This window comes from Branchiostoma floridae, chromosome 4, assembly GCF_000003815.2.
Source record: "Branchiostoma floridae strain S238N-H82 chromosome 4, Bfl_VNyyK, whole genome shotgun sequence".
NCBI classification, from domain to species: Eukaryota; Metazoa; Chordata; class Leptocardii; order Amphioxiformes; family Branchiostomatidae; genus Branchiostoma; species Branchiostoma floridae.
In genome coordinates, this window is record NC_049982.1 from 19,669,916 (window position 1) to 19,697,390 (window position 27,475).

Here is a 27,475-nt window from a genome sequence, read left to right on the forward strand (position 1 = left end):
GAGTTCGTGTTACCAATGCTTTAGAGTGAAAAAAAAATGTTTATTTTTGTCTACAAAGGTGTTACTGGCTTTAACTCTGTAGCTTTAAAAAAATTCCATCTTATGCTGTCTGTAAAGGTGTTACTGACTTTAACTCTGTAGATTGAAAAAAAAAAAAAAAATCATTTTCTGTCTGCAATGGTGTTACTGGCTTTAATTCTGTAGATTGAAAAAAAAAAAAAATCATTTTTTTCTGTCTGCAATGGTGTTACTGGCTTTAACTCTGTAGATTGAAAAAAAATCATTTTCTGTCTGCAATGGTGTTACTGGCTTTCACTCTAGATCTGTAGATTGAAAAAATAACATCTTTTTCTGTCTGCAATGGTGTTACTGGCTTTAACTCTGTAGATTGAAAAAAAAAATCATTTTCTGTTTGCAATGGTGTTACTGGCTTTAACTCTGTAGATTGAAAAAACAACAACATCTGATTTCAGAAATTATACGCCTAGGTTGGTAACTCTTGAAGCAACAGTTTGTGGTGAAGATTACAACTAGAGCCATGGCTCACTCCACTTTTAAATATACACGTCATTTATGTGCACAATGAAGAAATGTGCTAACAACAATTTTAAAAATACTTTACAATAATATCATGGTAATTGACCAGCAATGTTTCTTCTATGCTGCATGTCTGCACATTTAAGATAATAATTTCAATTATTGCAGATGAGGTCCTAGAATATATTTCAATATACCTGAACAACATGTCACATTTATATTATGTCTAGTGTTAGTCTACATACACCTTAACTGTCACCTTGCAACAGCAACCATTCCTCATTGAAAGTCTTTTTGCTGTTACATCACTCATGCAAACTAAGAAAAGGGCCAATCACAGCTGCACATGTCACAGATCAACTTTTCCAAATGTGTGCTAACAATACCACATGCAGCCTGATGTTGATTTGAGTTTGGATCCACGCATTGACTCAATGAGTCATGTTGGTTGCTGGATTTTGGAATGTAGCCTCTTTTTATGGAGATATGTTTTCTTCTTTATCAAAACTCAATGTTAAATTAAAAAGTTTCATCACAACAGCAATTTGACTGACCAGTGCAACAAAACTTTTGAAGCATAAAAATAGTAAAAAGTACAAAAACAGAGAAATTTCTCAGAAGCATTATATGTACATACTTTTCATGCTTGACATGAAATGATACAAAACTGAATTATCTTTGTCAGCAATGTTTGTTGAGCATTGTATTTTCTTGACAAGCTTGTTGTCTGTCTGAATGTGATGCATTTTTTTCTCCTCATCAAACCCAACTACTTCAATCTACAAACTCTACAGTCTAGTCTTTATCTTCTCTCTCCTCTCCTCCTGCAACCTTGCTGGACAGACTTTCCCAGGACCACCATTTGCTGGAGGTAGTTGTGTGTCCTTTTAGACAGAGGTGAGCACAAGTCTTCCAGGCGGAGCTTCAAGCGCTCTACTTCAGTTGGCATCTGTTCCAGTGCCTGCAGATCTGACGATGACAAGCTGTGCTCCGTGAATGTAGAGGGTGTCATTCCTCTGGGGACGGAGGATGTGGGGTGGTGTTGACCTACACATGTAGGGAGAGGTAAAAGTATAAGTCAGTCGTACAGAAAAGAACTGTTTCATTCAATCGTAAAGACCAGAACGTTATTCTATCAATTAATAATCTTTTAATCATGATTCAAAAAGCTACTTCATAACATACAAAAAATCTACTGATTTCATCTACGATTTGAAAGTCATTCCAAAACTACACACCATAAGTAGATGAACCTTCTCCTTGCTGCCTAAACCCATAACAAACAGAGAATTGGTGCTAGTAGCCAAATAGCTACAGTGTGTTTAAAGTCAAGCATGAATAAAAATTTCAAGATGTTTTGTCAGATAGTCTTACCCATCTTCACTCTGGTGTAGCTCTGAAGGATGAAGAACAACGACATGGCCAGTTCCTCGCACGCTTCCCTCACAGGCGCCATCTTGTCGTCCCCTACCTCCTCAACCTCCGCTAGTGCTCGTGGTTTGCACTTGAAGAAGGATCTGGTTATCTTGGTTACTGAGAGGGGCAGCCCCTGGGAGTAGTCATTGCACTGATTAAAGAACATCACCTCCAGGAACCTGTGATGGCAGAGTTGTACAACATATTACATGTACTGAAACACTGTCATCCAGGCCTTTATACAGACATGCATACAGTATCGACTGGAGGTCAGGACTAGGCTTATATATATATCACTCCATAGAACTCTATCTTACATTGCTAGTTCTAAGTTGACAAACTTGATACCAGAGTCTCTAGTTAAAGAGTCCGTAAAAGTCAAACTTCTGCAATGTACCATAACCCGGCCATTTGGTTTCCATATTAGGAGAATGGATTAAGCTATTTCCTGCTTGGCTCCACAATAATGTCCCGCAAATTTTACCCTTCGGTGAGTCAGCTTCTGAGATAGCCGTGGGAGACTTCCATAAACAGTTTTAAGAGTAGCATGTTGAGTCCAAGATATATTCTGTGCTCTGCGAAGAAAATTTGTGTAGGTCCCATCTAATCTGTTTTGGAGTTGGCAAGTAAGTGTCCAGGTTTCTGCACCAGCGTTCCCGCCAGGCATACGTCTTTACGTCTTTGGACGCATTTTTTTCTGGAAAGACGCACTCGGCTCGGCTGAATGCGTCCATAAAAAAATCTGAAAGAAAGGCTGACCTGTACCACCAGTGTACAAAATGTATCTGGAATCTTTAAAAAAATCTGTCTTTATAAGAAGGAATCCTACCTTTACAATTCATACTTCAAATTCTTCACTTTCCGGTCATCCCAGTAGTCTGGGCATGGGGCGGAGCGCGGCACGTTTTACAACTAGCGGACCCACGTGCGACACAGACTGCCACGCGCCAGTCTGAGCTGTCCATTGCGCAATGTAATTTTTTGTAGTCCGTGAATACATCTGACAGTCAGGATTCTTTAACACTGGAAGAAATCTTATGCAGATTTTATATTCTGATTTTAACATGATACTTACTTGTCCTCATTTTCACGTATTTGTTAAAGATTTGTGGGCAATACTAGTATTGAACAAACTGTTCTGCGCGAGTGTTGCACATCTCAACAAATGTTCTCACGCCGTGGGCAGTTGATTGGCAGTCGGTATCTTTGACAACAGGCCGCCGGCGCCAAGCAGTCTAGATTGGCCACCAGGTCCAAATCCAATCATCTTTATAACCAATCAGCGTTTCATAAATGTAATGTTGTACTCTGTCATTGGTCACCAGGAAAAAACCAAAAGTTTCCGACGCACGTGACGTTGTTTTGTGATATTGGTAGCCGCCCGTGTCGTCTGGCAAGTTTCTTTCCTAGCTGCTAACAATTTACTATTAAAGTTTCCCCATTTATCCAAGTTAAAAAAGTGGTGCGCGGCAAATAAGTGAAGAATCCAAAACTATAAACTTTATTTGTTATTTCCAAAATTTCTTTTGTTTCAAAAAGACAACATTTGTGGCAGAAATGGGGCCGCAATATTGTTGTCAAGTGTCGATCGAGTCGGCTGTGCACTGGCGTTGGCCTCCGTGGCACATGGCGCGGCACGCCCCCCTCCCCAGACGGACCGTCGATCGCAGCGCCAAGCACGTTGGACGTATTTCTGGCTACTGCTTCAATGCTACACCGGCACTGATCACTGCCAAAAAGGCAGCAGATCGTCCTCCTTCGAGTAATGTATAACGTTCTTGGTCTATTTAAAAAGAAATCCAGCCAAAGATTTCACGCCGAAAACAGGGTTACCTGAGGTCGCAGGAAACAAATGCACGCTCGTGGAAAATGACGGCGCGGCCTTGTAAAACCCCACCGATTCGAAAAATTTGAGTAAAATCATCGGGAAAAATTGAACAAAACACAAAGTGTGATGGCGTCGTTATTTTATCGTCTCGGAAAACTATTTGATGCGGGAGGGCGCAACATCGATCGCACGAGGTAGACATTTTTTTATTCAATGACGGAAAAAATTGGCAGAATTTTTCCATGGGCTGACGAACTGGCTAGAGCCCTGTTGCGAAGCATCAAAAATCCAAAATTTTCATGTCTGGACAAATTGTACCCGGGCCAGATCACGGAAGGCTGATTCCCTGTGCTTGTAGTTTTTTTTTTTTATATATATATATATATATAACGTATTTTTGGGGTTCGAGAGGGCGGTCGTCGATTACTGAATATCGGGAGTAGATATTAAAAGAGGCAACCAACAGCCAATGTCAAGCGCATGATTTTCCTCTCAAATTGCAGGAAATTGTGTTTTAGAGAGTTTGAAAATCCAAATTTTCCCGGGGGAGCATGCCCCCGGACCCCCCTAGAATGCGAGCGCCTGCGGAGCTCGTCTCGCGCCTCCGGCGCTCATTACGCCCCTCCCAAATATTTGGACGCATACTTTCAAGAACCTGGCGGGAACGCTGTTCTGCACCATACAACAGAAGAATAGGTTCCCACTAGTGAACACTTGGACCTTTAGTTTGTTAAGGATGTTAGACTTCCAGATTTTGTCCAATTAGATTTATGGGTACTTATGTTTACCGGTAGCTGACAAAATCTCTCTAAGTACTCTCCAAGCAGAGGTTGGTGGGAATAATTGTGACCTTTTCCATTCATAATTTTTTTCGACCGGCCTTCCTTGGTAAAGGAAAAGGTCATGATTTTTCCCACCAACCTCTGCTTGGAGAGTACCTTCTTGCTCAATATTTCACACCACAGTTATACTAAATATTGGCAAATGAAAATCTGACATGTTTACAGACTTTGCTGGAGATGTTGCCCACGGAGTAAAGGAAACTCCAACCTTTGTTCACTTCAAAAACAACACATTTAGTAGAATGGAATTTTCAGTTTCAGTTAAGTTGAAGTCCTCTTAATTGGTACTTCGTTTCCACATTAGTCAGTAACATTGTAGATGATGAGTAAGTCCACAGAGAGAGAACGGAGTATGTCTGCCTACCAGAGCCTGAGCTGGTGAGCTTGCATGGTCTGCAGCAGCATTCGACAGTCCCTCAGTCTGTAGAAGGGGTTAAAGGGCTTTGTTAACACATGAAAGAAAAATGGCATAAAACATTGTACTTTAAGGCTGCACAATAAAGACATACAAGCAACCATGAGCTTTTTTTAGATGCTCCAAGAACCCTTAATACAAAAACCTAGCTCATATCCTAAAACACATATTTACCTGTACCCCATGTTTAAGTCCAGCTTTAATGCCAGTCCCAGTCAACTTCTCTTCCAAAACTCAGCTAAACCACATGTTCGATAAACTCTGAGCTAGCAATCTAGTTATGTAAGCCTTACACAATATGGTGTATTATTAACCTACCTTGGCAAACAGATGTAAGAAGTAAGCAGCTCATTCCCCATCGTCCGACAGTCATTGTAAGGACTGTCACTGGCCTCCTCGACTAATAGCAGCAGTTTCTGTAGAGATTGTAGGCATGATGGGGCATTCACCTGTGCGATGTTCCCAAACGACACTGTACGGCTGGCCCTACTTGAGGATTGAGACCTCTTCTTAGGAGTATTGCAACTGTTATCAGTGACTGTCAAGTGTTCTAGTTCTACAGAGTTAACAGTCCACCTGAGAATTTCCTCAACTTTTTGGTAATGTCTTTCGGAGGAAAACTGTCTCACTAGGGACTGCTGCTGAGACTTCAGATGTCTCCTAAGGTCATTCTCGCACAATTTCACCAGGTATTGCAGAGCATGAGCATTGTTGTAGAAAGACACAACATTCAAAGGTGCCGCAGATTCTTCTGTGAGACCTAGATTCTTGCACAGAGTTTGCAAAAGTGTCCAGAACCATTTGGTATCAGATTCTGACTTGATCTCGAAGGGATGCAAATTCTGGACATGTTCAAGGACCTGAAATGCTTCTGATGTAATGGTCTCACTTTTACTTTTCAGAAGGATCTCCTTTATGATGAACTTTGTTGTGTCTGGTGAGTTTGCACGTAAACGGGTAGTGAAGGACTTTATCAGGTACAGATAGGCGTCATAATCTTCTGCATCCTCACAAGAGTTCAGCATGTTGGAGCGATGCTGACCAAATGTCTTCTTCTTCTTCTTGAGTGAGGACTGAGGCCTCGACACGGACGGACCACAATCATTGGATAGTTTATAGTCTGTCATCAATGTCTGTGATTTCTTAGGTTCCATGACTTTTCTGGGCTTCCTTCTCCATTGCACGGGAGACTCTGCGCAACTTCTTGTGCTGTCGCTAGTTCTTTCATCACACGGCTCCTTCTTGATGACAGGGACGGCCACACTAGATGTGGCAGATGGGAAATAGGCATCTATGATCTCTAGATCAGGTAGGTCATCACTGCTATACCTTTCTTTCACTGCTGGACAGTATGATATCAACTCCAGGTCAGGGAGTGCATCATCACTCATGTCTTTGGAGCTTATTCTGCCATCAGAGATAATAGCTGAATCCTCTTCTGACTCTGCCTGGCCTTTACTGCTGGTGTGATCATCACTGACCACTGCCACTGACTCCTTAGTATTGCCAACATGGGGCAAACGTTCCATTCCTTTGTCAACACTTCTTCTGAGTGTTTCCAGTGATGATGCAGCTTGTGTTTCAATAACAGAAGGTGGATCTTCCAAGGAAAGCTGACACCTCCTTTTCTTTATTGCCTCCCGAACTGCATAGGTACAAGTAGATGACTCAGTAGATGTGTTGTTTCGGTTGGCTCTGGCTCCACCAACAGGGTTATCAGTGTCAGAGTCATCCGACAAAACTATGGGCTTTCTGTTACCCGACCTCTGGCGCTTTCTTGGTGTTGCCCAGTCACTCGAATCTGAATCTGACACTCTTTGCCTTTTCATCAATTTAGCCTTGGGGCTGTGCCGAACAATTTCTTCCTCAGTAAGTCTCTTCAAGGCTACACGACAGTCCTTCATCTTGATGCAGTTTTCGTGGACACCATTCACAGTGGGGGTGCTCTGTTCTGTTGTGCCTACATTACCTCTGTGTTTTGTCGGAGTGGATAAGGATGGAGACCCACCACGGGATGACTTCCTCTTGCTTGGTGACTTGGATTTTGCAGAGCTAGACTTTTCCAACAGTTTAAAAGAGCCAGCCAAAGTTTTACTTGTTAGTTTGTGTGAGGAGACATCTTCTGTGCCACCTTCAATGTTTGTCATATTCGCTCTTTTCGTCGGGTTCTCATCTGACAGCCAGCCGTGAGACCCTTTTCCGCTGTCAGACAAGCAGCCACCTATAGACTTGGTACATACAGATGAAAACGTCCCTATGTAATCGCCTTGCAGTGAGAATGTTCCAGGTGGGAGATGAGAGGAGTCACTACCGTTTGGGGAGCAGGCCGTTCCATTCGGCAGATGAAGAATTGTACCTGCTACACCTGGGCGGAACTGCTGGTCGGTAGCCTGGGTCCTGTTGAAGTCCTGTGCAAACTAGAGTGAAGTACAGAGAAATAATTTATAAATGTTGGTGATTTACATGAATACGTAACTAAGCTCAAGCGTAGTCTATTGACACACACATTCATAGCATATTCAACAAAAAGTTAAGATAAAACATTGTCTACGTGCGTCAATACAATGTAGTACATTTTGTATTCACAATGAGACTGCATATAGTATGTAAGCAAACACCCAATCCACATTCCAGGTAACGAATATGAATTACAGTGTGTATATGGAAAGAGAAACACTGCTGTTCAAACATTTTCCTCTGTCAAAACACTATCTTGTACATATATATCTTGGAATACAGATTTCAATATCTACAAGTGGTCATATGTTTTAGCCTGGATGCCAGACCAGGAGGTGAAAAGGAGTGCTTAGCTTTGGTTAGAGATGTCTTCACAGACAGGACATACTTTTTTAAGGAGAGCCACATCTTGAATAATTTTTATGTTAAAAATCACATCCATTATCAAAAAGAGCAGGTGTCCTTCCAGGTGTGTGGATTAAACCTTACAGCCTGGTCTTATGCAGCTTGTACTTACTTAACTTACTGTACAAATTTGGTAATATGCCTTAAGGCAGTTTATCAGCTATGCAAAACAACAAAATCCAATACAGACCAAGCCAGTTCCTTACAAGTTACAATAGGAGGACTGTATGCAGCAAATTTGACAAGTCAGGATGAATGTTGTTACTGTTATTCATTGGTGAAAATGACTTGAATGTAAAATCGTCACATTTCTTGTCAAATGCCAATTGATATCAAAATGACTTAAGGCTTCTTAAGAAAGTGGGCTTTCATAGCATTTTCTGATAATTTATGTAAGTGGGTCCTCATTTGCATATTGAATGTTCAATGATATTCACCTGCACATAACTTCCAAATGGCACAAGAAATTCCCATCATTTACCGAAAGATTATAAAATTTTCTCATTAATCATGCAAATGAGGTCTTCATTTCCATAGTGTTTATCCATCAATGTTTTTCTCAGTTACAAATGTCACATGTTGGAATAGTCCTATAAATATATCATGGATGGAGACAAATCTCATGTTGTTGTACCACAATAGGTTTTTAAGCTTATACTAACCTACACATGGTTGTCCGACTAATGTCGCAATCATGGGGACACATTTTGACCTATTGCAAGCCGTGTAGCAGATCTAAGGGATCCTAAGGATAAGGCACAGCAGAAACCATTTCATACAATAATGATCGGTCAAATTGGGCTATGAAAAACTTTTGTCTAAATTGGACCTAACGTAGCTTACCTTTGTTTGGGTAATTTTAAGGTAACTTTGTCTAGATTGGGCTGAAAGACCTACTCAGGTACTGGGGACTTAGACCTGGAATCTGTTCCACCTGTTGTGGCTTTGAAAATAAGTTGCTGCACAAATTTGGGTGTTGAACATAAAGTATATCAATGATTGAACCTCTTGACAAAGTACCCATCCATCTGTGAGCACTCCTCTGTAAGAAAATAGGAACAGGGAGGGTCTCACCACTGTCTAGCCTGTGTTTACACAATCTCTTCTGGCTGGGGTTAATGGCCCCCTATGTGTCGGCATCTGTAGTGTAGGGCAAGCTGCTAGGAGCGTGATTTTAGTCAGGCTAACCATTGTCATGCCAGATTGTCATGACATACATGTATTGTGATTGTTGCTAGGACTCAATTTGCAATAGAAGGAAAATGAGTCATTTGTAGTGTTTACAGTTGAAACTCTATGCATACACAATGTACATACATGCATACCTGCAACAGGTAACAACAAAAGAATACTTTTGACAGGTCATTTTGAAAGACAACATTGTTGCTAAGGTCAGATAATGGTACTATGTTTCTGCTAGTGGTAGTAAAACACCCTCCAAGTACAAAAGGTGAACTAAGTGGAAATACGAAATCCCTGTTCATGTTCTTGGCACGTTACTTTGCTACCTCGCCATTATAATTAGTATACACTAAAATAAATCCAGACTAGAGGCCTGACACATGTTTATGAGCGTGCTCGAAAGCAAATTTGTACAATACATCTTCACAAAAATCCTGTCACATACAAGCAAGCCATTTGGTAGTTACGTGCCATTGTCTGTTACCAGTACTCATGTTAATGCATTCACTGGCTGCAAAATAATGTAATGTGAATTGTGATACAGTTTTGTACTTAACATGTTGGCATTGCTACAAAATACTCATTATGGGTAAAAATAATCATGGTAGCCATGGAATAGGGTTTCAAAAGGCTGTACCACTTAGCACTATTCACCTGGAGGCTATACTCCTTACAAAAAAAAAAAGTCCAGATATCATATTACTTTTGATATGGCGACTTGTTTGCCAATATACAGTGTATGGCTGTCCATATCTTTAGCTGACAAGAATTATTCTTTGAAGATACATGTATGTAGTTGTGGGGAACAAATTTGTAATACTGGTTCACCTTTATCTGGGGGTAACCTATATCCATTGTTTTTAAAAAACAAGATGTATCAAGGAATGTCAAGTCGACGGTGGTTTCAAACTGCAATGTTTTGAAAATATCACAATTTTAAAACAACCGTTCTCGACTTGATATTCCTGAATACCGTTTTCAAAAACAACGTATATAGGTAAACCAGCGTTAACTAAAGTGAGGTTTATGACTTCATTAATTCATGTGTTTCAAGACACCTAAAATCTATCTACAATTTACAAGGAGCACATCCAAGATTCCTGGAGCACATGTGTGTGAGATATAATCAACAATTGACATGTCTCAGAACAAGTTTTACAAGCTTGTGACCTACATTGCATATTTCCAGACAACCTGACTACCAGCTAGCATAATTATATGAAACCTAGCATTTGTTGAACAGAGGTTGCTATCAGGAGGACAAGGCAAGTTTTACTGCCTTCTTGGATATTGCTACTAGTATATACGTCATATATTTCTGTACATACATAATTATAAAGTAAGGATTATAATATATCCCCAGGACTGTCGCCATTGCAGGATACACAATGCGTTCACTTCGGGTCTCTACACTATTCTGCTCTCATGATTCTTCAGAGCTTATGTACGTTGTACCTTACTTGTCTAGACAACAATAAATTATGATTACACTGTATCATTAAATGCTGTTACCAAGATAACCCAGCCATTAAAATAACAATGACTGTTTGAAAGCAGACTACTGGATCATGGAGTCTGCTGCAGGTGTTAATAGATTAAAAGCAAATGGCTTCATGATGCATGGATGATATGTCAACTGACACCTGTTCCATACTCAAACTCAACATAGCCACATACACTATTCCTACAGGATTCATGCAAACTGTGAGAACATGGTGGGATAATTCGTAGGTGGCCCTTATAAGGAAGTGGTATAACATAAGCATGTACCGGTAGATATGTTCACACGTGTAGGCAGGCAGGCTGCCCTATAGACAGTTGCAGGTATACTAACAAAGCAATCAAACTAACCGGTTCAGACAGCTGTTGCCCTCCCTGACCATTCCAAACAAGATGTGTCCAGCTCACCAAACAAGATGCACCTGATAGCAGACTTTGGTCAGCCAACATGCTCCACAAAACACAATACACACTCCCCAGGGAATAGCAGAAGCTATTGTTTGGGGTCACATGATTCATTTGCATGGGCAGTGCCACCTGACTCTAGGTGATTGGTCCAGCAGGACCAGAATGATTGCATCATGGGGAAATACCTGTGAGGGTCTAGTAGGGAGCATTAACTGGGTGTTAAGGTCTGACCTAAAATGTACCATGCAAACAAAAGATCAGAATGTTTTATGATTTATAATCTAGCAGAGGTCCTACTGATCACACATAGTTTGATAACTTTATACTTATAGCAAAAAATACTAGCCTACATGTGTGACAAAATAAAAAAAAATAATTTCATACTACATTGTAAATGTATGTTGGTATCTTGTGTATGTTCTTACTGTTATATACTAAGAATCAGTCTTTTGATCATTCAAGTGGTTTCAACCCGAACATTGCGGTATATTCTTGACTTGTTTCACTTGGGTATTTTCCTCTCCTCAGCACTTCTGTTAATAACTACCTGACAAGAAACATAACTGTGTGATGAATGGAGTATTTAAGCTGTGTTCATCTAATATACAATGTGCAACTTCTTCCTGTCAAACCACTTTTGTAACACTTGAATAAGCATGATATAAGCTTGAACTGCTAAAATACAGGGATGACAAGATCAGCTTGTGTAGTTAATATACTACTCTCACCTCTCAAATAGAAGTACCACCTGGAATAAAAGTAACCCCCTCCCCCAGAAAATTACCAAATTGACATGTAAACTTGCTACTTCTGTCCAAGGAAAGGTGATAAGCAGGTAGGTTCTTTTTATTTGTTTATGCCTGAGTACCATATCAGTTAACTGTGTAAATAAGGAAGAGAATAACTAGACATATTTTGTTCGGTATACTTATTAATTTTTTTCCATTTTGTAATAAAAGTTGATATACAAAATAGATCTGATTTACAGTATCCGTAATTTTGAAAAATTGGGCAAAGATTCCCCGCTATTACCCCTTACCGGGGGCCAACGGTGCTTTCAAATTCAACAAGTGAAAATGTACACGATACTTGTGCATGTACATGCATTTTCTACTTGGAAATTGAAGCAAGTGATCATGGAAAATTGTTGTACAATATATTATCACTACTTAGTTTCTGACATTTTCTTTAGACATTACCCCCAACTGAAGCACATATTTACACCCAAAATGAGCAAAATATGGTTTTGTCCATTAACTCCTGTTCAAAAGTGCCGAAAACAAAGTTTTTGTGAGACGCTTCGATGCCAAGTTCCCGCAGTTCACACTGAACAGAGCATGCTGTAAAAGTAGCTCATCGTATTGAGGCCTCACATACTAATAACAACTAATATGTTACAGATTTCATGTCGACGCTAAAAACTGCTAAATTGAGAAAATGTTACAATTATTTACGAAAATCAACACTCAAAATATACATGGCCGTCCGTGTCCATTGTCACCTCAATATAATATTTTTCACGCGCTCAATTTGGAAAAAAAAAATAAACGTACTGATACGTTTATTTGAGAGGCGAGAGTACATACATCTCCTTTGGCTTATAATATACTGTACAACGTCCAGTAATCACATAAGCACAAAAAGTGTTATCAACTTAAATAAATGACAAAGATAACATCTTTATGCACATGGTAAATATGTATAATCAATCAATATATGGGCTAGCCATTATCGAACATCAAAGAAATAGATTACATTTGGAAATAGTTATCTCTAATGAGGTATTTAGATATCCAGGTTATTGATTTTTGGCCCCAGGGGCCCTGAATTGTATCTAACACCATGAAAACCTCTTGTAGACCCTCCCTGACACATAATAACAGTGTCACAAGACACTGACGCATAGTACTATAAATAGTTGACATGGGGACGAACCAAAAAGACCTACATGAGGGTATTGAAGTGAAAAAAAAAGGAAGTGGCAAAGTCTAAAATCTATCTATTTTCAACAAAACTGAATACTAGTATTAAAATCATTGCGAACAAAAAAGAATAAAAAGATTTATTGTATATGTCCCACTGACAAATAAGGTTTAATTGCAAACAAAACAGAATGAATGTTGAAAGTTGTCACAAGTAATGTGCTAAGTAGTCTACAAGCTAACACAATTAGTAACACTGGTATGTTATTGGGTCATACTTACAACATTCCCAAACAGTGGGAAGGAACAGATATGTCCCCTGAGTACAACTGCCTCATGTTAACCCTCAAGACTCAGACATGTTGACATTTCAGATCGCTCAGGAATCAGTCGTGTTGATTTACAGGCCTTTCCAACCCATATAGGCTTAATAATGATTTGCGTCATGAGAACTAAACATGAGAAGGCTTGAGTGCTGATATTTCTAGGCCAAAATAACGGCTTGTTTTCAAACTGCAGATTACACTTATGGTTATATCAGACAAGGTTCAAATTTCAAAATATACATTTTGCTGATGTACCTGCAAGACATAAATTTAACCTAAAATACTACCAAAATGCCACTTCCTCTGTCTATCTTTTTTGTCTCTCTTGTCCTACTAAAAACATTGTATCGCTATCATACATACCACGGATTAGACTCAGAGTGTAAGTGGGTTTCATAATACTGCCACTGCCATGAAGAAACTTGGCACAATTAACTGCCACTACCTTTAAACATTAAAGCTGCATACAAAGTCATGAGAAAACAGACGTATACTGTCAAGAATTCTCAATTGACTTTGGCCTGTTAAAACCACGTAAAAATGATGTAAAAATTTACTGCTGGCGTAGCAAAAAAAATTGCGGGAATAAAATGGTGGCGTTCTAGTCTGTCCGTTCAACAGATCTGGGCTATTATGCAACAGTTCTTGACAATAGATCACACTTTTACACAAGTTGTAGGTCACCAACAGAAATTTGAAATTGCTGTTGACTTATGCTCGTGTTGTTGTGAGCACGTGTGATTATTATCTATAAATCTGGCAATGAACATAATGTTAACAGTTATGTTTTTCCCATGACCGCTGACCTGCCCCGAAAAAGAACTGAAACCTTTGACCTTGTTGTCTTCAAAAGCATCGTCATCGAGGCCTTTTTAAAAATGCGTTGAACACCAGGATGTCCGAAGTGTGCATACCTCGGAAATTACCTTGTACCTGGGTAACAATGCTGTCTCCCACAGGTGGCTATTAAAATTTAAAAGCAGATTTAGCAGCCCTATGTGCAAATCATTAAAGATTAAACTCTTTTTTTGTAGTTCTGTATAAAATGGAATATTCTTCCTGTCAAAATAGCAATGTTTTTATAGAACTGTTGCAATTGTCCTTAGTTACTATTAATTTCTGAACACAGGGAAAACACCTGCCTGTCATCTGAAGTAAAATAGACAGAATAGCTTTGATACACAGAAATGACTTACCAAACATATATCTTGTCCAATATCCATACATATACATCCCCAAGTAAGAGGTTAACAAAAACTAGAGAGCACAAAAAATAATTCCAGTCCTCCTAAAACGTATGCAATAGTAGTAAAGACAAGATGCTTCCTGGCCAATGTGAAAATGTGCAAATTACATGTAACTGTGTCAAGGCCATATGCTCCGGATCCATCAAAGCCATAAACACGATGGCACAGCCAATACTTGTCCGTAGTATCTAGTACTGTGCATGTATAGTACTCAATCAGAGATTGACCTTGGCACCTATGAAATTTCTTCCCATTCCATGATTTTTTACCGGTAGGTACACCACAAGTAGACATGTACATCATGGGCACATCAAACATAGCAGAATTGCAGAGGTGTTTCAGTAATGCTTTTGTATGCGATGATGGGGTGGTGTAAAGTGCATTTTACTTCAAGGGGAATCAGTGGTACAGATTTTAAAAAAAAACTTCAATGCAGAGATGTCAGATTGGGACTTGTTAGGTTTGGCAAAATTTCCTTCACTAAGCTGTCAAAACAAAACCCAGAAAATGGTTTTGATATGTTGGAGGCATTCTAATAATCATACAACTAATAAATGGCACACACAAGAGGCACGTATCCTCACCTTTAATGACTCTGCACATACTCTCTGTAGTATCAAATCTTCCTCCTCCAGGAGTTGTTTCTGAGCATTGGCCTCTGCCTGTGACAACATTAGAGCCACTTCCAGGTCACTGTCAACCTCTTCCTCAGACTTCTTCACTGGAGATTTCAACACCTTGGGACTTGATGATCCTTTGCCCTTTCCTTTGCCCTTTCCCTTGCCTTTATTTGGGGAGTGGAAGGTAAGGTGTGATGTGTCATTGCTGAAATTCTGGATTGCATCATTTGTTTGGTTCAAGGGCAAGGCAGGTGTGTCAGGATTGCACAAGGGCTCCACTGGGACCCCTTCATCACTTTCCCCATGGTTGACTGCTGTTTCTACCTTAGGTTTTGTCAAGTTTTCCCACATGGCACTGTCTGAAGAGGACTGTGAGCATGAAGCAATGAATGACTTACTAACACTGTTAGGAAGTCCACTTGGCCCAGCCACTGCAGCCTCTGTGATGTTTCCATGACCTTGGGAAGTCTGCTGTTCTGCCCTTGACAGAGCAATGGCTTTGGCAAGGTCAGGGTCATCATCTGACTCTTGGGAACTGTCCCTGTTATGAACCAAATCTCCCAGAGACCTTTGAATTGCAATTCTCAGGGCTTCCTCCTCACTCATGCTCTCAAAGTGTGAATGCTCCTGAGATGCCTTAATGGCAGCCTGAAATTCTTCATCTGAGTCTGCAAGACTAGGCTCCATCTTAAACACATCAGATTTCTCAGTAGACACCTGGTTGGTATGGTAACTAAGTGTCCTGTCCTCCAGCTCTCCAGACACTGCATCTGGCCCTGAGCTGCTGGTACTGTTACCCATGCCTGTTTCCCTTCCTACACTCTCTGTTTTACAACCAGGGCCACCCTCCTCTTTCAGACAGGTGAGTGTGGGGCTGGCTGAGATCCCATTGACAAGTGCCTGGTGGTCTTCAGGTTCATGTTCTGTCTTGACAATTGGACTGGCACAACTTCTGGTACACAAGAGACCTAAAGAACAGTACACATATAATTAGATAGGGAAGAGTGCATGCAGCAAGCAAACTAGCAAGCAAACAAACTTGGGACAAAACATCCAAGCAAGAGCCTGAAGAGGATAGTAAAAGACAAGGCTTTAACACTGGGAAATGGTCATTCATGTAACTGCATAACACTGCAACCTCTACTACAGTACTAAGATCTAGAGGATACCAGTTTGACCTGTTGACCTATATCAGTTTATGAATATGAAACAACCTTGTGGAAGGGTCTAGGCCTAAGGCCACAGCAAGTAAATTTCATGGATGACGTTACTAGTAGCATGCTCACTTTAACTTTTGCCAAATAAAAAATAAAAAATAAATAAAAATACCCTTTGCAGATGGTGAACATGACGATAAAATACATGAAGCTATGGCTGTAGTTATTGACACTTGGTGTCTGTTAAGGATGTCATCCATATAATTTATTTGCTGTGGCCTAATGTCAAACAAACAGAACAGCTCATTTCACAATGGGATGTTTTAGGACAACCCCCTGGACTTACCGATATTTCTTGAAGTTGGCTTGTAGCAAGAAATTTGCAGCAAGATCTTGCTGTCATGCACATCCAGGAAGCAGGTAAAAATTTTATTATGTGCTCATGGATGTTATCATAATACCAAGTTTATGTGACCTAATAACCTTCAAGCCCTGCATGCTAATTCCAAACTGATATCTTACAAATGGAACTCCCTAGAATTTGACCCCATTTGCCCTCTCCTAAAATCACATAACCAAAGCCAGTGTCAACTTCCAGGCTTTGGGGATGATAAGTCCTCTGGGTCTGCCAGTCTAGAATGGTGATCAGAATCTAAGAATGATTTGGGACCATGCCATTCCTGTGGACAATATGCCCTTGTCCACTTGGGTCCTGGCTATGATGGGGCCACATAGGAAATACCAGTATATCTGTGTTTGGATTCATATCATCCCTGGGGGCCTTATTTACATTTGATATGGTGTTCCAACTAGCCTTGAGTTTTATGGTCCAGCCCTGGGGCTCCATAATTTGATGAGAAAGAATCAAACTTGCTTGCATATGCCGCTGTTGAAAATTCGGAACAACTGTTTTCAAACCAAACTGGCAGACTTTAAGTTCTTTTGTTTGAATTGACATATAAAGTTGTTGATGCTATGTTAACTTACAGTACACGTGCAGTCTATGTGCATTATTGTTGTGTCTTTTTCGCTATTTTTTTTTTTCAATAAACTTAAGTTTCCTTGGGTTGGCATGATATAAATAAAACACACTGTATTCCGCATCCCCCCTTGTCACACAATAATCCCGTTCATGATTCTTCAAAGAGCAAAATTTGTACTCTCCAAGCAGAGGTCGAATCGCGCAGATATATAGTAGTAGTCGAAAAAATTACACTCGCGTATTTTTCGACTACTACTATATATCTGCACGATTCGACCTCTGCTTGGAGAGTACAAAATTTGAGCTTGGTGACACCATTCTCATATGAACACGTACATTCCAGTTACCCTGAGTGACCCCCAGTGGAATCACTCCCACACCAATGATATGGTGCCACAGAAGGCCTCTTCTTGGATGGGGGCCAAGCAATTTGTCAACTGTCATGTGGAACCATGCAAAAATAACATAATCACCTCCATTTTGTTGAGTTAGGAAACAAGATTTGCATTGAATTTTGTAATGTCTATGCCCATGAAGCAATATAACACTGAACCAAAGGACACTTATACTATCACAACTTGGAACAGGCAGGGTGGCCGCTACAACTACAAGCAGCATAGAGGAGAAACTGACATTGATGTATCTCTCCTCTGACCTACTCACTGCCACTACTTCCCTCGAAACAGGTGTCTGTCCTCAGGCTGTGTCCCTCTTTTGACCTCCTTGCTCTGACAAACAACTTGGCACAACCCAACCATGAAAAATTGACAAGATTATGACAAGGCAGAAGACATGCCTATACAAGCCATAAATCTAAGACATTTTTTTCAAACTCTTGTTTTAGACAATACCATAGATTGTCATTGGTCTCTGGTTGAAACTGGGGCCCTGCTCTACAGTCTAGGTTCTGACTTCTGAAGTTGTCAGGGAATCCTTACTTGGCTAGCATGAGTCCCTGTTTCTTGTGAAAAAGATTGGTTAGCCTGCTCTTTTGTTTCTAAATCATTGGCAAGGACAATGGGATTTTATGCACTGCTGAAAGCCCCATAAATATTCAAAGGACTGTCCGATTCACAAAACCTTTTCCATACAGAAGGTGAGAAGCACAATTGTTCCTTGAACTAAAAGACTTAGAAAGTGTGTCATCAGCATGTACCTAAGCTGTTTTAAATCAAACTTGCTCCTACTTGTGATCATCTCACTACGCTGACAAAGTCCAAATCAGGATCACACAATCCCCTCAATTACTGATTAGTTTGATCCAGCACGGCAACGCAGGGGAATCCCCGGCTGCAACGGTTGCTGATTATAACCACGATTTTCTTCCACACTCTCCTAGTCCTTCTAATATCTCTCAACAATATTCGACAAAACAAACCAGCTAAGACAAATTATAAACAGTTGCCAGTTTACCTTTAAGTGAGATCATGCTGAGTTATGTTTACATTTTTCGGCACACTCCCATTTATTTCACGGCACGTGCCCTGAAGAATGACTGTGCCGCCAGTGTACAGCGGCATGGTTTACCTGCACTGTCAGCTTCCCTCTCACCACAGGTACGGTCATCACTGCTGTCTTCGTCTTCTGAGATGTATATGGGGTCATCGGCATTAAGAACATGCAGAGTCTTCGCACGGCTCCCTGTCCGTCCGACACCGTGCCGGGAAGGACCGCGGGGCGACCGCGAGCGTGCTCGGGCACGTCGAGTCCTCGGGGTGAAGCTCGGCTTCTCGAACGCCTCCTCGTCTGAACTGATCGTGATCACTTCATCCCCTGATGAGAACGATATGGGCTGGCTCATATCTCACCGGTCCAACTACCATATCCTCCAGGTTCAGGGAACAACAGCAACCGTTGAACATTCGAAAAAATCAGTTCCTGTCAGTTTCGGAGGGTCCGCCATGATGAAACAAACACTGCGCGCTGCATGAAGGGAAAAAAATTGGCGGGAACACAATGGCTGAACCCGGAAGTAAAAAATAACGACCTTAGCTAAGGTCACTAAGGGAGCGGCTGTCAGGTTTTCAGCAAAAAAATTCGATGATCGCATATTTTGGCATTTTAAAGGACATTGCCTGCAAGCTGGAATCATTGTAGGCATTTGGAAGGCTGGAGGAATTGGGACGGTGTCGGCTGAGATATGTCAGAGTCGAAAAGGTAGGGGGGTTACGGAAGGGGCGCTCCGAGTTGACGACACGGTTTCCCCAAAAATGGGGTTCCCGGTGGAACGCAGTTTGTTTTGGACCCCCCGCAGCCATGTCCCTCTCGGGGAGCCAAAGGCGCGCAAATTTGATTTGCGTTTCATATTGTATGACCCTTCGCGATGGGAAGCTGGAAGATGGGAGAACATTTACAGACGTTGTGTGGAGGACATGATTATGCAAACTTCATTTTCTCAAATTTTACACGAAGGCGGAAATGACGTTCCTGATTACACCGGTGCACCTGCCACCAGTACCAGAAATGTTCCCGCCAGACGTAGACGTTTCCGTCAACTTTTACAGTCGCTAGCTGTAACATAAATTCAAAAAATATTTCACGGATGAATTAGTCAAATTATGTTGTGTAATTTTATTATAAGATTTTGTCATTTGTTAGTTGTAGCAAGGACGTTTTATCACATGTGATATAACGTTCTTGGTTGTAGCTAACCAGAAAATATTCTCAGTTATGATCCCGCGCTCAAAAATATCAACAATGCCATTAAATGGATGTTAGAGAGTTTTTTTATCATCTTGTTTCAAATTAAGATAATCAATAATCATGAAAGAGAACTTGGATTCCTCACTTTTTCATTCTCAAAATAGGTAAATGTTTCAGCAAGGAGCCTGATAAAAGCTCCTTGGTTTCAGGGGCTTCAGTAATTACATAAGTTGGTCCTCGGCTATAACATTATAATGTCCTTGGTCTGAGTTTATAAAATCTTTACAAGGTGCAAAAGGAAACTTGATAATTAAGTGATATCATATGACATGTTGCAGAGCATACATGACTTATTAAGCTGCACCATACTTTGGTTTGATAAAGCAGCTGTGGTTTGTTAATCTCCAAGCAGATCCTACGGTGCCATAAGATAGCATCAAAGCTGGCCGGCCAAAGGGAGTCAAATGGGCACCAGAGTGGGTTTGATACTATATTACGCCACCATGGATCTGCTTCGCTATTAGTGGTTTGTGTCTGTTTTGCAAATGGAACTGTCTCTGTGCCTCTGCAACATATAATCCTCTATTCATCACCATTAGGAATGACCCCTCACCGCTACAACAGAAGAACTACAGAACAGGGCTTGTCTACGATGAGCGAATGACACTTCATAAATGTAGCTTCGATCTGTAAGTACGTCTAGAATATTGTATTGAAATTTAAATTGAATAGAAAATAAAAACAGTTGTACAGATGGTATGGTGGAGATCTATTTATTGAAGTGATAAACCTCGTGATTTATATTTCATGTTGCCATAGCATAGAGATTGTTGCTACTTAAACATGCATCAGTAACAAGGTGTAGTCAAGATGGGTCGTCCAATTGTGTCAGCTGCTGAGTTTCATGCTCATTTTGTTTCCATAGCAACCATGTGGAACATCCGGATCGAGTGTCCAAGATGTATGACTACCTGCAGGAGGAGGGGCTAGTGTCCAGGTGTGTCCGCATCATCGCTGGACCGGCCACAGAGGAGGTGGTCCTTCTTGTGCACAGGTAAGAACTGCAGGGATCTCTTTTCTGGAGGAATTGCTCATTATTGTTACTACTAGAACACAAATTTCGAGGTGAGAAAATTCCTGTGTTGAATGATAGTTAAAAACTTAAACATAGAACAGTAGCTATCTGCATCTATCATTGTAAGCATTCACCATTCATCTGATGAGATTTGATGCAACAGGTATGTGCAGACTTGTTGGCAAAGGAGACTTGATGTGATGAAGCTTGGATTCAGGATAGTTGTGACCTATTTTTTTTTAATCGAATTGAATTTCTTTATTTCAGGTATACAACCCATAGTAGAAGCCATACAAACATAAGAACAGGAACTACTGTAATTCCTGATTTTTTCAATGTACTGTTATGTTCACGGTTTTCACGGTGACGACTGTAACGTGAACTTATCATTATTGATAAGAAATAAATCGCAGACTTTTTTCCTGCGCACTTGCCTCGACAGTGAACATTTAGTTCCGAGAACAAGTTAAATTTTCTCAGACTGTGAAAGTTTGGTACCGAGAAGACAAAGTGAATTACAGTATGCACACAACAATTATACACATTAAAAAAAAAAAGAATTTCTAAACTGACAATCTGACCTCAGAAGACCTTGTATAATAACTCCAAAAAGTAGTTACTCAAGCAACTGGATATGGTTTTGAAAAGGTCAGACGTTTCGGATAGAATCCACTATCCAGTATGTCTTCATTCATAGTTAGAGTATAAAAGACCTGTTTCTTCCAGATCACTTCAGTGTCACTGACGAAGGATAGTGGATTCTATCCGAAACGTCTGACCGTTTCAAAATCATATCCAGTTGCTTGAGTAACTACTTTTTGGTGTATCTTATTACCTGGATGTCTAACCTACATCGACGTATCTTGTATAATACTATTACTGGTGTTATATAGCCTGTTAATGAAGGAATAGAATGTCTTTCTGCATCTTGCATCGTGTCTGTAGTGAGGTGAAGTCAATCATAGAGCTTGCACTACAGCCTCTTGGAAACTTACGAAGTATCCAAAAACTATTCATAGTGCTGATTTTTTTTATCATACATACTGCTTCCTTCCTGCACAGCCCAGAGTACATTGCCCAAGTCCAAGCCTGGCAGAAGGAAGCTGAGGTGGATCCAAACCAGAACCCTTGCAAACTGGAGGAGGGAAGCCCCACCTACCTGAGCCCTCATGTGTACAGCTGTGCCATGTTGGCGGTGGGCTGTGCCATCAAACTGGTGGAAGCTGTTCTTCAGGGGGAGGTGGACAACGGGCTTGCTATTATCAGGTTGGATCATTTGTACCTTCAAGATTCATGTCCAAAATGTATTAGTCTAGGCGATTGGTACAATATATAGCTAGAATTGCTCAAAATGTGGTAAAAGCATGAAACTTGGTATGATGAATCCTGAGTATGTACTAAATATTTTCAAGGGTGGAGCCAACTCAAAATGCAATTTCTTAGCAACGGTTGCTAGGTAACCAATTTCCCCAGCAAATAGCTACATATTTACGTGGCCCACTGCCAAAATGTCCATGGCAGTTTAGTGGCATTTTTAGTGTAAGGAGCCCCAGAGAATTCGGATGGTACCCAGGCTAATCAAGTCTGCACAGTCAGTGATAAGTAATCAATGATAAGTAATATAGAATCAAGGTACTAGCCTTGGTGCTGAACAGTCAGTTATCCATAAAATTCATTAGTAAGGTTCTTTAGGCACAACCAAGGAGTACTTACTTCCAATTTTCGATGTCGATCAGATACCATCATCAGGGTAGAATGACTGGAAACCACTTCTTGCTGCTACTTATAGCCGATATAGGTGGTGCTGCAGCAGCAAGAATGCCGTCCCAAACGTGGCCCAGCTCTGTTCATGACTGGAGCTGATTTTCTTATCCAGACTGCTTCCTTAATCCGGCGTTTTTTTGTTTTCCTATCTGTTGATGACTCTAGCCCCCTCCCAGTTTATTACACAATTGGTTCTGTTGATATGACCTCTGATTTGTTCTCTACATTGAAACGTTGGAAGTAAGTACTCCCTGGTTGTGCCTAAAGAACCTTACTATATGAATAATTGCCAACCTGAAGTTATTTACGCGGATATTCATAGAATTGTTACACTATTAAAGTATTAGTGATATATCTTTTGCCAAAAGTATATGAATCATTCATTCATTGTGCATTTTTTTGCTTAAGTGTTTCTATTCTTCCGTCCCTGACACCAGACCCCCAGGCCACCATGCTGAGATGGACGAGGCTGTGGGTTTCTGTTTCTTCAACAACACGTCCATCGCTGCCAGATACGCACAGACAGAATTAAATGTCAAAAGGTAGCTGACAGGCCTTGTTCTTATACGTTATAGGGACATGACAGTTGACACACTACTGCCTAGGTCATTGTCCTTGATGTTGGAATATTACATTGCACACCTGTTTGGGTTTATTCATTTGTATAATAATTTTTTCACTAGCATTTATATATTACAGCCATATATTGTAATGGTGTCAAACGTTTTATCCACTGTACAGATGCTGACTGAAATGTCTTTATACTGTATGGCCATCATGTATTTAGAGTGCTGGACCGGTAGCTTCTATCTAGATATTACAATGTATATTCTTGTAAAGAATGCCAACTTTGAGATTTTCTGTTAGCTTGTGTTGAAGTTATGACTTATGTTTTCAATCTTTTCACACCGCAGAATACTAATACTGGACTGGGATATTCACCATGGCAATGGAACCCAGCATGCCTTCTACACAGACCCTAGCGTACTGTACCTGTCGCTACACCGTTACGACCAGGGGAAGTACTTCCCGTACATGGACGCATCCAATTTCTCTGCTGTGGGGGAAGGAAAGGGCGAGGGCTTCAATGTCAATGTTGCATGGAATAAGGTTAATCATTTTGAGTAAAAGTAAAACCGAATACGTGTATGTTCATCTGTTGCCAAATGTTGTACTGTTGGCTGTTTCTCAAGCAAATATAGCAAGATTTTTCACCAGAACTATTGTAGAGTGGAATTTGTTATCACCAAGCACAGTATCTTCTCTGGATAGCTTTAAAGAACGCTTGCAGATAGATGTGCAAAAGTTAGGTGTGACGGATCGTTCAGTGTAATATAACCAGCTGCTGCCGCGCCACGTGTCTGCGAAGCTGGTGTGTTACGCCGAATGGCGGTTATACCTGCTATATAGATACAGATACAGAAGCAGCTGCTGTAAGTCTTGTATATATCATTGCATCATAATACATATCATATATATATCATAATACATTGCAACCATCATTCAAGAGTTGTCAGATGTGTTTGATTCATCAAACGTCTTTTAGTCAGAATGTAAAACAAAGTAAAAAAGAATTTTTGGTACCAGTTCCCGAGCATTTGAAGCTCCAGTGTGACATTGATTGCATGACTCTTGCTGCAGGGTTCGGAGGTCATAGGAGACTTGGAGTACATAGCTGCATTCCACAGAATCGTTCTGCCTGTTGCTCAGGAGGTAAGAAACTGTTACCCACAGAAACGACATGAGTTGAATCCTGTTTGTCAGTGTTTGAACATAAACATACTTATCAGCAAAATACCTAATTCAGTAATTGTGAAGGATAGTGTGTTGTGCCTATTTACTTATTTTTTTTACTGATTGTGTTGCAGTTTAATCCAGATTTGGTGTTAGTATCCTGTGGTTTTGATGCTGCAAAAAAAGACCCCCTTGTAAGTAACAATCATCTGTCTACTGTGAGCTTTAAGATATTGAAAAATAGTAAGGTTGTTCATAGGCTCTTATTTAATTGCCGATTTCTTGGGAACAAAGGTCACATTTTACTTTACGATTAGTTTTCCCCAAGGTAAATGTAATGTCTTCAAGTTGTTAAGTTGATACACATTTTCAGGGACATATCTATTAATTGTTTCATCTGAAGATCTCAGGAGAGATAGTTTGATGTGATGACTACTGAATGTACAATATTGCCCTGCCCACTCCAGGGGCGGTGTAATGTTACGCCGGGATGCTATGCATACATGACACATCACTTGAAAAGTCTAGCACAGGGTAAACTTGTGCTAATATTAGAGGTGAGTACTTGCATTATTAGAGGCATATTGTGCCACAGTCAATGACATCCCTCTATGGCTTTGCCTGTGTTCTAGATATAATGCTTATATCCACCTTGAAAAACAAGAATTTTGCAAGAATAAATTAGTTTCATTTGTACCATCTGTCTGAGTTGTATGGATGTTGACCTGTGCTCTATGAACTCTGATCTGTGCTGCATGACTGTTGATCTTTGCTCTCTGAACTCTGATTTGTGTTTGAACCCTGACCTTTGCTCTATGAATTCTCCTGTTTGACCCCTAACCTGTTCTGTTCTGTAGGGTGGCTATAATGTACAGGAGATGTCGCAGTGTATGGCGGCCTGTTCCAGGGTACTGCTGGGGGAGGCCCCACCCACTGTTGCCTCAGGGATTCCTACTAGAATGTGAGTAATGAGTTACAGTTTGTATGAACTGCTAATTTATCCTGTAATAAATGGGTTTGCTCTTTCAAGCTTAATGGGCCCCCAAGTGGCTTTTTGAGGTACTGCAGCAGAACTTCCTTTTTTGATATCTCATGTTCTGGACATGCTGTGGTCATGATGTTTGAGTGGTAGATCATAAGCTCTCCTTAGTAATGTGACATGTCTTCGTATGTTTCACTCACATAGTTCAGAAACAAGTATTGCCAACACCATCCAAGCCCATCGGAAGTACTGGAAATGTCTGCAGGACCACAGACCTTCTTCCCTGCCTGATGACTGATAACATGTACGGCCCACCAGCAGCTACGGGGTCCTGCTCCAAATCAGTTCAGAGGGCGCTGTCCGTGTCGATGTCAGCAAAAAAATTTCAGTGGTCTGTACTTTCATGCAAACTTACACCATTGAGAAAGGAAAGAATTACATCACTAAATTGTATAGGAATTCCTCACCTTTCCATGTCAAGAACTTCTCTTTACTGTCACATCATCAAGTTGTTTCAAAATATCATGTCCAGTACAACAATAGAAATAATTTTGCAAATTCTTAAAGATTCATTCCATCCAATTTGGTTTGGTCAATAGCATTTATTGTTTTAACTTTTGATGATGGTATATACATGTAGATGATAAATAAAATTTTCCAGCCAGATTAAATGCCTTTTAATGTTACCAAAATTCAGAGCTTTTTCCATTAAATTTTGTTGTTGCCATTGTTTTTTTCCAAATGTATTTGGTTTCCTAACAGTAGATCTACATCTTGTACTTTCATGTAAAAAAATTAAGTAAAAATTAAAATTCTTGGATGAGAACCCAAGCTCCCCTTATCTGAGTGAAAATCAACTTCAAACCAAAGTTGCAATTTTTAACAAAATATTACATCTTTAGAAATTTCCACCCTTCAACATGAGTAAACCACTCAGCTGTGTGTTGTGGTGAAGTTATATATGACCTAGAGACCAATAAGTGCTTTTTTGATAGCAGAGACATTATTTGTCAGAAACAATGCTAGAATGCAGACTAGCATTTGATACTGCACAGTTCCAAATTTCTACTGCTACACTGGGAGCTTTGGGTGCTGAAGGTTGAATGCATGTAGATTTTCATGTGTTGATGCAAAAGTCTGTGACTTGCATTATTTGGTTAGAACAGCAAAAGTTATGCTGAGAAGTGTACCAAAGAAGTAAACAACTTTTTTTTTAAAGTCTTAACAATTTAAGTCTGCAATGGTACAAGAGTGTTGGGGGTGATTTAGCACAATATCTGAGTATTTGTTACTCAAACAAATTGCAACCTTGTCATGTGAATATCAAGGTCATTAGCACCAGGAGACATATTAAGAAGAATAGTAGCAACAGTTTTAAGAATCAAAACACAACTTCCACCTTCTGGCCATGGCACACTTCTTGAGTAGCAGCTATGAGCAGAAAACATTTAGGACCTATCACATATAGCCTCAGATGCTTGTTTATCATTATATGGTATAAAGATGTTTACTGAAATAATGACAGATTAGTAAAAGATATTGCTTGGGTGGTGTGGGTGTGATTTGTAAGCTAACTTGTTTTTGTCAAAGATACTGGCAGCTGTCGAAGTAGAATTGAAAAATGCACTTTTAAAAATGTCTTATTCCTGTAAATACTGTATAATTATAGAGAATTTTATGCACAGTAGATGCCATAAGTATATGTACCAATATGTACAAAGCGAATGAAGAATTTAATAATGTTATTTATTGTGGTCTGGTGTTGTGACCATCTCCTCTAGAATGCCCAAAACGTGGCTCATTGTGTGCAACTCCTGATTGTGTTTATGTGGAATAAATATTGTTTTAATCTGCAGTCCTGTTCGCTATGTCTGATGTTTGTAGGTCAAAAAGTTCAGTTTGCACCAGAGGAAGGAACTTCACCATGTCAGAGATTGTGCACCAACATCTCACCATCAGACCTTTAGAGAGACTTGAATCTTCTTTCTGTGCATTTATTTATTTCATTTAAGCCCTGGTCAAAAAGCTCGTAC

At 40.2% G+C, this 27,475-nt stretch overlaps 2 protein-coding genes across 4 annotated transcripts; one reads left to right on the plus strand and one right to left on the minus strand.

Moving 5' to 3' along the window:
- Positions 1-1,034: 1,034 nt before the first annotated feature.
- LOC118414164 lies at positions 1,035-19,196 on the minus strand. 2 transcript variants are annotated; one of them, XM_035818015.1, is made up of 7 exons: positions 18,772-19,196; positions 15,070-16,073; positions 6,592-7,446; positions 5,357-6,561; positions 4,988-5,044; positions 1,912-2,132; positions 1,035-1,584 (listed from the first exon to the last, which is right to left on the minus strand). In XM_035818015.1, exons 1-7 carry the CDS (start codon positions 19,043-19,045, stop codon positions 1,340-1,342), a joined length of 3,861 nt encoding a protein of 1,286 aa, XP_035673908.1. In that variant the 5' UTR covers positions 19,046-19,196; the 3' UTR covers positions 1,035-1,339. The 2 variants fall into 2 exon arrangements, with proteins under 2 accessions (XP_035673908.1, XP_035673907.1); XM_035818014.1 differs by having other exon boundaries at positions 5,357-7,446.
- Positions 18,631-27,297, plus strand: LOC118414165 (histone deacetylase 6-like). Of its 2 annotated transcripts, XM_035818016.1 has the most exons (12): positions 18,631-18,800; positions 20,487-20,576; positions 20,813-20,941; positions 22,025-22,228; positions 23,164-23,268; positions 23,641-23,836; positions 24,368-24,439; positions 24,595-24,654; positions 24,928-25,017; positions 25,318-25,421; positions 25,647-25,782; positions 25,822-27,297. In XM_035818016.1, exons 1-11 carry the CDS (start codon positions 18,736-18,738, stop codon positions 25,738-25,740), a joined length of 1,209 nt encoding a protein of 402 aa, XP_035673909.1. In that variant the 5' UTR covers positions 18,631-18,735; the 3' UTR covers positions 25,741-25,782; positions 25,822-27,297. The 2 variants fall into 2 exon arrangements, with proteins under 2 accessions (XP_035673909.1, XP_035673911.1); XM_035818018.1 differs by lacking the exon at positions 18,631-18,800 and adding an exon at positions 19,219-19,401 and having other exon boundaries at positions 25,647-27,297.
- Positions 27,298-27,475: the final 178 nt, after the last annotated feature.

Bases quoted from the DNA above. Each gene is read 5' to 3' on its own strand.
- LOC118414165 (XM_035818016.1), top strand. From the start codon at position 18,736: ATGACTGTGCCGCCAGTGTACAGCGGCATGGTTTACCTGCACTGTCAG. The intron at 18,801-20,486 runs GTACGGTCATCA...CATCACCATTAG, and splicing joins CAGCTTCCCTCTCACCACAG to GAATGACCCCTCACCGCTAC. The intron at 22,229-23,163 runs GTTGGATCATTT...CCCTGACACCAG, and splicing joins AACGGGCTTGCTATTATCAG to ACCCCCAGGCCACCATGCTG.
- LOC118414164 (XM_035818014.1), bottom strand. From the start codon at position 19,045: ATGAGCCAGCCCATATCGTTCTCATCAGGGGATGAAGTGATCACGATC. The intron at 7,447-15,069 runs GTGAGGATACGT...TAGTTTGCACAG, and splicing joins TATGTGCAGAGTCATTAAAG to GACTTCAACAGGACCCAGGC. The intron at 1,585-1,911 runs GTAAGACTATCT...CTACATGTGTAG, and splicing joins CTACACCAGAGTGAAGATGG to GTCAACACCACCCCACATCC.